Below are 10,163 nucleotides of genomic sequence, written 5' to 3' on the forward strand. Positions count from 1 at the left end.
TGACCCTGGGCTGTAGCCAGCAGCTTCAGGCCCACTGTTCACATAGGGCCACATGGCTGGAGGCCTTGCTCAAAAGGGAGCAGGACTTGAACCCTCAGTAGGCCCAGAGCTCCAGCCTTGCCTGGAAGCCTGGTGGCCTGCGGCCAGGAGCCTCATCAGTTGGAACGGGTGGGAGGGGGCAGGCGGCCCAGGCCAGCTCCTAATTCAATTTGGAGCCAGAGGAGGATGGATTTCAGCTGTTACATTCTTTCCCAGCCCAGGCCCACCCTGCCCTCCCACCCCTCAGTCACCACACAGGTCCAACAGCAGATAGAGTCTTTATGTTCCAGACAGCAAATTCAGATACAAAAGCCCACCGCCATCATCCCACCCGCCCAGTCTGTTGGAGGCTGGGCTGAAAGAAACACAGGCGTGGGGTGGGGAGGTTGGGGGTTCACAGCAGATTTGTGTTTCAATGCAGAGGTAGGGGGCTCCTCTGGAGGGGGATAGTGGGAGGGTATTATTGCATTTGCTGAAGGGGAAGCCCCCTTTTTAGATTCCCTGCAACAGGAAACCAGGGAGGCCAGGACCCCCAAATAGAACCTGAGGCCCCAGGGAGACAGAGGGACCAGTTTGGCAGCTGATGTGGAAAGTGTTAGGGGCGGGAGCTGGCTGTCCAATCTGGCTCATCCCTCCCCACGCCTGACCCGGCTGAGGTAGGTGGGGAATGGGGGTTGAGGTGGGGGGCAGCTGGGACCCCAGCCAGGCTGGGAACCAGGGAGGGGGTGGTACCAATTGGGCTGGGGTAGGGGCTCAGCCCCACCTCCGAGCTGCATTGTCCTGGAGCTGCTGGGCCAGGCCAAAGCCAGATACTGGTGTCCCCACCCCAGGAGCTCCCACCAGGCCGGGCCCAGGTCATCACAAGGTCCACCAGAAGGCCTAGTAACGGCCGACCTTGGCATCCCCAATGGCACCCCAAACGTCAAAAACGAACTCATCGGGGAAGGCAAAGTCACCAAGCCGCTCGTCCAGGGCCTCGGCCAGCTCATCCGGGTTCCTCTTGTCCTTCCCAAGTTCCACCATGGTGGCCGCTGGAGGGTGAGGCAGGGAGCAGAATGGAGGCACAGATGCAGAGGTGCCCACAGGACCTAGAAGCCCCCTCCCCCAGACTCCCATCCCTACCCAGATGAAGTGCCACCTACTCACCCAACTCCGTGTCCCTGATGCCCATGTAACTTTCCAGCAGGTCATCTACTTTCTCAATCGCCTTCTCCTCAAAGGCCGAGGGCTAGAGACAGGGGAGAGAAGAGACAGTGGTATTATAATAACGTGACTGTAACTGTAATTGTATTCACTAAGTGCCAGGTCTCTTTTTGCCACTTTATGTATATTAACCCACAGTTCATCCTCACGACAACTCTGACAATGTCAGTATTATTATCCACCCCCCATTTTACAGATGAGGAAACAGGCCCATTTGCCCAAGGTCCCAGAGCTGGGGGGAGGCAGAGGTGGATTTGAATCCAGTGCCTGGAGCCCCTGAGCTATCAGCTGACGCTGCCACCTGTGAATGTGCAGGGAAGGGGGCTCAGGCCCAGCTGGAACACTCACCAGATCCTCCACTGTGGCAGGGCCCCGGGATCGGAGCCGGAGGGTCCCTCGGCCAGTGCCCAGCTGGGGGCCAGAGCCCGGGCGGCCACCCCCTGAACGCACACTGATCATGTCTGTGGGAGGCAGGGGAGGGGTGAGGGTGGGGAAAACCCAATTCCAGCATGCTCTGGGCAGGAACCCTGGCATCCTGGCTCTAGACCCCCCTCTACCTTCTCCAAGCTTCTGCAGGCTCCAGGGGCAGGTGGGGGCTAAGGTGACTCTAGGAGGTCAGGTCTTCTGACTCAGGCTTGGCAAAGATGGGGAAGGGGCACCCAGGGGCTGGGAATGAAAAAGGCTGGAGGGGAGACTGGAGCGGCCACATCTGCTCCCAGGGCCTGAGGGACAGGAAGGGGGTGGGGCCTCCGTCTCTAGCTGCTTTCCCCAAGGCCAAGGGGGTATAAGCTGCTGGGCCAAGGACCAGCCCTGTCTGCCTGGGGAAGTGTTTCAGAGTCCCCCACCCCCACCCCAACCCCAGGGGCCTCCAGCTCATTCCTGAGAGTTAGTGAAGCCAGACTGAAAAGTGGGGGGCCTGGCACAGGCAGCCAAGCCTGGCTTCTCGGGGGTGGGGGGCTGGCCAGGGCTGGGGGCGCTTGGCTGGGCTAATGGCTCCTGGAAGCTGGGTGTGGGGGCAACTTCCTCCTTGCCCCCTCCCTCCTCCCAGGCTGGGCGGAGAGCCAGCATCCCCTCCCCAAGGTAGGGCGGAGCTGCCCCTTTCTAATTTGGCGAGCTGTGTTTGGGCGCCACCTGCTGGTGGCCTCTGGAATTGCAGCCTGGACCCAAGTAAACAGGGTGATTATGGTGGTTAAGGTGGCAGACCCTCACCAAAAGCCTTGCGGGGCTCTGTTAGCTTCAGCGTGAAGGTACGGCCTCGGGGCAGCTCCTTGAGCAGCCGGGCCACCTCGTAATGCCGGCAACCCAGCAGGCTCTGCCCGTTGATGGCCTCGATCATGTCACCCACGCTGATAAGCTGGATATGGTCGATGACGCTGCCCTCCTTGATACGCTGCGGGGAGAGGAGCTGTCAGCCCCGTGGCTCCGCCCCTGGGTCCTATAGCCCGCCCTAACCTCAAGCACCTTGATGAAGGCGTAGCCTGCCCCGTTGTCCGTGATGGTGAGCCCCAGAGCCTCCTCGGACTTGAACACCTCCACCTCCTTGCGCTGCCCTTTGACGTGGGCGAAGATGAAGTCCTCCAGCCCAATCTGGCCCCCCAGGAGCTTGTCCATGTCCACTTTATGGGTGTTGAGGGTGCAGAACATCACCTGCAGAGGTGGGAGACACTCAACCCTCACCTTCCCTCCCTTGCCCTTTGCAGCCCCAACCTGAGGGGGAAGAGAGAAGAGAAAGGCCTGAAGGTCCCCACTCCCGTGCTTGACCTCCTCCACACCAAGGTAGGGCCTCCACTGTCAGCTCTGCTAGGACTGGCATTTGTCCTAGCAAATACTCCCTGCTGGTTGCAGGGCACAGAGCCTGGCCCACTGTGGTGCTCTGTAAATGCTTGTGGAATGAATAAAGGGGCACCGACACCCACCAGGCATACTGAGACCCCTGTAGCTACTTCTTGCTCAATCCTACGGTTGCCCTCTTGGCCTCCCTTCATTTCCCAAAGTCCTTGGGGTTTGCTTCCCTATGCATCATGGAGAAGTGAATCTTGCACCTAACCTCCAGCCCCCAAAATCCACTGGGGCGCAAACAATACATGGTGGGAATGTAGCATCCAGTCCTGACCATCAGTTCCCATAATCCACTGGGGAGCAGACTTCCCAATGCCTGATGGAAACTCAGCACCCAGTCGCCTCCAGTTCCCCATAATTCACTGGGGCACAGACCTCAGCATCTGCAGCTTCAGCACCTGAGCCCCCAGCTCAGGACCAGGAGGCACGCCCAGCCAGGTCTCTAGGCCACCATCAGGGCCCCAGTGCTCCCTGGTGGGTACCTCAGCAACTGGCAGCCGGAATGCCTCAGCAATCTTGCTGTATAGCTCCTTGACGTTGGTAAAGCCCTCGATGCGACCAGTGGGACTGCCATGGGCCAGCTGGGTGTGGAACACGAGACGGGGCCGCAGGGCTGGGGGAGGAGGGGGCAAGCCCACTTGGGGCCCTCCTGCTCCACCTCCACCCAGGGGCCCTGGCTCCCCCACGCCCAGCCCACCGCGGCCTGGCTCAGCTTCCTCATTTTCCACCAGAGGCGGCGCTTTTTTCCGCCGCCCCAGTCCCAGCGGCATGAGCAGCGGAAAGAGGGGGTGCGCCCAGGAGATCTGCAGGGCAGAAAAGTGGGCTCAGGGCCTGGGCATTGGCCCCAGGCTCCCTTTCCCCCACCATTAGCACCCTACAGGCCCCATGACATATTCAGAGAACAGACTAGCCTCGGTTCAAATCCCAGTTCCCACACTTTTACACTCACTCGTACAGAAGTAATAGCAGCTCATATCTATTACAACCCTGTGCTAACTGCTCCATGGCCTTACTTAATCCCCATACCACATCGTGATGGAGGGATCATATTATGCTACAATTACACCCATTTAACAGACGAGAAAATGGAGATCAGAGTGGTTAAGTTTCTTTTTCTATAGGTTGCAGTCATTAGTGCTGTGAGCAAAATATTTCTGACTCTCCCTTCAAAGTACATAGGCAGATGGCATTTATTGACCTCATCACTGGGCAGACATGTCACTAGTTCTGGACAATGAGTTGCAAGAGGAAGTAACACATGACATTTCTGGACTGCAGCATTTAATTACTAGAGCAAGACCCTCCAGAGGTCTATTGCTCCCTGGCAGGGTGACCAGCCACATTTGATGTGGTGGTAGCTCCATCAGGACAGGCCCTGAGTGACTACAACGAACAGAACTTCTCACCTCGCTGCAATGGACATGGAGCAGAAAAGAAAATTAAACCTTTGTTGAGTTCAGCCACTAAAATTTTAGGGGTTGTTCCTGCAGCAAAACCTATCCAGACTGATACCTTTTTTTCTTTCCTCTCCCCCACACTCTTGCTCTCTTTTTCACTCTCTCCCTCCCATCAAACAAATATCTCTGGGGTGTTTAAATAGTCCATACATTGTTTTAGGTCCTGCTTTCAATAAGACAAGCAAGGTCCCTGACTCGTGCCACGTGTGCAGTTACACAGGTTTTTCCCTGTGCAAAAGCATCAGACCCTCGTATGGTGATGCATGAGCTGGGAGGAAGGGCTGCTTTTTCCTAATTCACTCCTAGGTGCTCTATTGGCTAGCTGGGGTTCTGTCGGTGCTGTCCAGAAGCACACCATCCAGAGGAAAAGGTGTAAGTATCTAATATAACTTCTAATAGTCCCATGAAGACAATAAAACAAGAAAAGTTTTATTGAGGGCCTCGCTGAGCAGGTGCAGCTGAATCTGAGACCTGAATGACAGGAAAAAGCATCCACATGAGGATGTGAGGCAAGAGTGTTCCGGGCAGAGGGAACAGCCAGTACAAAAGTCCCTGAGATGCTTGGCATGTTTGAAGAACAGCAAGGAGGCCCGTGTGGTTGGAACAGAGTGAATAACGGGGTCAGCAGGAGGAGGTGAGAGCAGGGAGGTGACAAGCAAATGGAGCATGGCTTTGTGGGCTGCAGGGAGCACTTGAGCTTTTGTTTTGACTAAGGTGGCAGCCACGGAAGGCTCTGAGTAGACTTGCAGACTCAGGCTCACAGATCAGCTGGAGACCAGTGTGGCTGGAGTGGAATGAGCGATGGGAGAACATGAAGTGGGAAGGTAAAAGAGGTGACACTGGTCAACTGTGCAGGGCCTTATAGATGGGGAAAGAATTTGGATTTCATTTTTCAGTAACACATGCAAAGTCACAGAGACTGGCTGCACACTCAGGTCTGACTCCCAAGCCCAAGTTCATAACCAAAAAGCTCAATCCCCTAAGCAACTCCATTTTCCTGGACTTCAGATGCTTGATCTGCAAATGGGGACATTCTATCCACCTGGCCAGGTTGTGATGAGGATCAAATTATGCCAAATTACATTTTTCTGTGTCAAGGGGACTTCCTGCTCCCTCCCTTCGGATTGCCTCTTCCAGGGGTTATTCTGGATTCAGTAGTTCAGTGGGCTGCACCCATCGTCATGCATCTGTTCATTTGTTCATTCATTCATTCCTCTATTCTCCAACACCTCCTCTGGTATCACCTGGTCCAGCCCCAGCATCACTCACCTAGACTAATGCAGTTGCCTCCTCCCAGTCTTCTGGCTTCCGCCCTCGCCCCCCACGTTCTCTTGTCAACACAGCAGCCAGAGTGATCCTGTAAAACAGAAGCCATGTCACATCTATCCTCTGTTCCAACCCCTCCCAGGGCTCGTAACTCACTCGCAGTAAAAGCCAAGGTGCTCCCCTCGGCTCACAGGCCCCTACAGATTTGCCCCCGTCATCTCCCTGTCCTCCTCTCCTGCCACTCTCCCTTTCATTCACTCCCTCCAGTCACACAGGCCTGGCCCCATCCCTGTTTCTCCAATATACTAGGCACAGTCCAGCCTCAGGGTCTTTGCACTGGCTATGCTCCCTGGTATCTACACAACTCACTCTTTCACCTCTTTCAGGTGGAAAATATATTTCATTCATTTATCCTGTTCATCGTTTTCTGAAAGTTCAGGGAATTTTGTCTGTCTTATTTGTACCTATATTCTCAGTGCAGAGAATGGTGCTCAATAAATACTTGTTGAATGATGAATGGATGAAGGAAGGAGCCTAATATTGACCGTCCCACCAGTCCCTGTAGTCTCTGCCCTCAAGAGGGTCTCGTCTCCCCAGCAAAAGCACAAGCCCCACCTCTGTGGTCCCTTATCCCTGCTGGGCACAGGGCTGGTACTTCGTCCAGCCACGGAGACAGGGACTGTATCTCTCTCACCTTTCACTGTGGTTTTATTTTTCATTCCTGAGAATCAATGATGCTGAAAACCTTTTAACACATTTACTAACCATTTTGATTTGCCCTTTTGTGACTTGCCTGTTTAAGTCTTCGCTCATTTAAAAAAATTGCATGTCCTATCTTTTTTCTTATTGATTTGTGGGAACTCTTTATATATTCTGGACACTAATACTATATATTCTAAGTACTACTCTTTTATTGGTTACGGCTATCGATAGTACCCATCACTGGATCTAGCACACAGTAGGCACTCACTGACTATTAGACAAAAAATAAATTCTGAATGAATGAGTACTGCCTCCTCCGGTTATCTCATTACGCTCAATGATACTAAAAAAAAAAAAAAAAAAAAATCCTCATCATCACCTCCCTTGGGTCCCCTCCCTCATCATACACTGGGAGGCAGGATGCTGAGAACATGAGTCTGGAATCTGGCTTCACTACTTAATAGCTGTGTGGCCTTGAGCAAGTGTCTTAAGCTCTTTGAGTTCTAAGGAAATCATACATATGCATGGAACAGTTCCTGGCACACGATATGAGGATTCCATAAATGTTGGCGATTATTACTATTTCCATCTATAAACATAGAAGAGACTAACTTCCTCTTTTTACCCAGGGCCCCCACATCCTGATCACCAATTCCCAACCTCCTTATTCCCTCTGTCCACACTTGCTGCCCTGGTTCAGGCTGGCTGCCTCATCCTCACCTGGGGGGGGCAGGAATAACGATGGTGAGGAAAGTGGGTAATTAATGAATTTGCCTTCCAGGCCAGAAAAGGCAGAATGGCTTGGGTTCAAAACCCACCCCTGCCACTTACCAGGGAGTGGCTGTAGGCAAGTCACTTCATTTGACGGAGCCTCAGTTTCCTCATCTGAAGAATAGGTAGAATTCCTGTCTGTCAGAGTGCTTATGGGGATTCAAAGAGATTATGCATGCAACCTGCTTAGCATTTTATGACATTCCATTCAAGGAAACTGTTTGTATTATTAGTCATTATATTGCCTCCTTCCCTGCCCTGCCCAGGAACATCTCAGTCCTCTTTGCCTGCCAGGGCCTACTCCAGGTTACTTCCTCTAGGCAGCCTCCCTGGCTTGCCTTAGCCTGTTGGAACTGTCCCTGTGGTCCAGACGGCTCAGGCCCATGAACTTAATTACATGTTGCCCTGGCAGAACTCTTGTCTTCCAGTCTCAGGCTGTTATTAACTTCGTGTCCTATTTTAAAACGTACACCAGATCGCATCATTCCCCTGCCTCAAATCTTACAACAGTTTCCCACCTGACTGGGTAAAAGCTCCAAACTCCTTAATGTGAGCCCAGACTCCTGCAGAATTGCTGCTTCAGCTGCATCTCCTGCCCCAGCTACCCTATTCCAAGCTTGGTCCAGCCTCAGAGCCTTTGCCCTGGCTGTGCCCTCTGCCTGATCTTTGCAGGGCTGGCTGCTTCTTGTCATTTAGGCTTCGGCTCCAAAGTCACTTCCTCTGAGAATCCCCCTTGACCAGAGTTTCTAACATGTCACCCCCTCATATATTATTCATAGCACTTACCACCATCTGTAGGTATCTTTTTAATTTGTTAGCTTGTTGCTTGTTTCCACCACTAGAATGGCAGCTCCCCCCTCAAAATCCTTATTTTTGACTTGTTCACTATTAAATCCTGTGCCAGTGCCTGGCACAAAGTAGGTGCTCAAGATATATTTGTAGAATGAATGAACATATCTTATATCCTCATTCTGACTGTTCTCTGAATCCCCCAATCCTCAGAACATGCCTGCCGTGGAGTTGTTAACTGCTACCCTCTCCCCACATTCCCAGGCTCTCCTCACCTGTGGGGACCGGAGAAAAGGAGTTTCAGCCTGGGCACCAAGCAGGTTAGTTGGAATTCCAGCCTCCCTACCCTCTCTTCCTTGGGAAGGGCCTGAAACTTAGCAACTCCACAGCCACACAGAATGGCAGTGGCGGGGAAGCAGGAAGAGGGGCAGAGGGTTCCTGGGAGCTCACACAATCTCTCAGGGAGGGGGGACACCACACCCAGGCTCCCCTTTCCAACAGGGGAATGCTTTGGAGAGGAGGGCAGGCGGCCTCTGATTCAGTCTTGAAAAACCGGCTCCTGGGTGTTTCCGGAAAGAACGCCTACTCCCCAGCCTGGGCCCAGGCTTCCTAGGGGGGCCTGGCAGGCACAGGACCCCAGCATCCTGGCTCCCTGCCTATGTCCCTTGAATACATCACTCTCTTCTCAGGACCCAAGTACACCAGCCTTGCCTTCCAGCTCAAGGGAGAAGGAATACGGGCTCAGTTTATTGCTTGAGCGGCTGGTGTCTGGTGACCTCTGGTGGGGGAAAGAGCATGGGGGGAGAAGCAAAGACCAGCAGGTGTGGCCCACATGGTATGTATGGTGTGTGTGTGTGTGTGTGTGTGTGGAGGGGTGGGGTAGGGAGGGGGTAGCAGGCAGTGCAGTACGCACAGGAGCTGTTCAGGAACATCTGAGCCATGGAGCCGCTGGACATGTAGTCTAGTGGTTGAGACTCCAGTTCTTCACTCTGAGGAATGGGACTGAGTCCCAAATCTGCCGCTTATTAGCTGTGTGACCTTGGGCAAGTCACTCTACCTCTCTGGGTCTGCTGCTTCACTCTTAAAAGAAGTAACAGCTCCTTCTATGAGGTGTTTAAATTCAACGATCCTCATAGTAATTACCTGACACAAAAGTGTTCAATCAATGTTAGTGAGGATGATTTTTTTCATTGTTATTATCGGGACCTCGGACCTTCCCAAGCGTCCCTAAGCCCTGGAAGACTGAGATGAGGCCAGCTCCGGGGAGGTGCCCCAGATAGGGCTCAGAAATACAGACCCCGCGCCTGTGCCCGCCAGAGTGGGGGCTGTCCAAAAGGGTGCAGGAGTCAGGGGTGCGGCTGGAGACCCCATCCTGGCAGTGGAGGCGTTGGCCCACTACCCCAAGCAGGAAGGGAGGCGCCCAGCTGGGAGGCGGCCTCCGGCATACCCTCGCCCAGCCTAGACCTCCAGCTGCGTCTCGCCCGCGCGTGAAACTCACCTGCGCCGCCGCCGCCGCCCTGCGCGCGCCCAGCTCGGCCCTCCGCAAACTCTGGTCCGGGCCTCTCCCGCAGCCGGGGCCGGGGGGCGGGGCCGGCGCCCGCTCCCAGCCAATCAGGAACGGCCTCCCGTAGCTCGCGGCCAATCCTTGCCTCTCCTCCCCATTCCGGGTGGACCAGACGGAAACATTCCAGAGGGATCCCTCCGCCTCTCCCGACTCTTCCCGACACCCCGCGGCGCTACGCAGTGGACCTTCCCGCTCCGCCTAAGCCGCGGCGGGCTGTACCATCGCAGCGCTGCGGATAGGGGGGAAGCTGCGGCTGGGCCTCGGCCAATCGCGGGGAAGACAGGAGACCAGTGACCAATGGGAAGCTGGAGACTCTGGACCACGTGCTATTGGTTGAGAGTCGGTACCCGGGATACTGGGTGGTAGGGGACGAGGGGCTGACCGTGGGAGTCAGGTGACGAGGCTGAGTTTTGGGGAGAGGATGCAAACTCCCAACGTCAGGAAAAGACGACCCTTTAGGGGACTTGAGAAGGGGCCTGTCCCTGCCCAAGCCTGGCAATTCTCAGAGCGGATAAAAAGATGCATTCATTCCA

General features: G+C 54.4%; 1 protein-coding gene across 9 annotated transcripts; it reads right to left on the reverse strand.

Moving 5' to 3' along the window:
- Positions 1-301: 301 nt before the first annotated feature.
- On the reverse strand, positions 302-9,758 carry GIPC1 (GIPC PDZ domain containing family member 1). Of its 9 annotated transcripts, none has more exons than XM_074338112.1 (9): positions 9,565-9,758; positions 7,338-7,391; positions 5,813-5,895; positions 3,564-3,884; positions 2,704-2,889; positions 2,452-2,632; positions 1,591-1,703; positions 1,186-1,267; positions 302-1,070 (listed from the first exon to the last, which is right to left on the reverse strand). In XM_074338112.1, the coding sequence occupies exons 4-9, from the start codon at positions 3,849-3,851 to the stop codon at positions 919-921; spliced, it is 1,002 nt and encodes a 333-aa protein (XP_074194213.1). In that variant the 5' UTR covers positions 3,852-3,884; positions 5,813-5,895; positions 7,338-7,391; positions 9,565-9,758; the 3' UTR covers positions 302-918. The 9 variants fall into 9 exon arrangements, with proteins under 9 accessions (XP_074194213.1, XP_074194215.1, XP_019601714.1 ...); XM_074338114.1 differs by having other exon boundaries at positions 3,457-3,884; positions 5,808-5,895; positions 9,565-9,755; XM_019746155.2 differs by having other exon boundaries at positions 5,808-5,895; positions 9,565-9,754.
- Positions 9,759-10,163: the final 405 nt, after the last annotated feature.

Source organism: Rhinolophus sinicus, linkage group LG07 (genome assembly GCF_036562045.2).
Source record: "Rhinolophus sinicus isolate RSC01 linkage group LG07, ASM3656204v1, whole genome shotgun sequence".
Lineage (NCBI taxonomy): Eukaryota > Metazoa > Chordata > Mammalia > Chiroptera > Rhinolophidae > Rhinolophus > Rhinolophus sinicus.

Bases quoted from the DNA above. Each gene is read 5' to 3' on its own strand.
- GIPC1 (XM_074338112.1), bottom strand. From the start codon at position 3,851: ATGCCGCTGGGACTGGGGCGGCGGAAAAAAGCGCCGCCTCTGGTGGAA. The intron at 2,633-2,703 runs GTGCTTGAGGTT...CTCTCCCCGCAG, and splicing joins CAGGCTACGCCTTCATCAAG to CGTATCAAGGAGGGCAGCGT. The intron at 1,071-1,185 runs GTGAGTAGGTGG...CTCACCCTCCAG, and splicing joins CATCAGGGACACGGAGTTGG to CGGCCACCATGGTGGAACTT.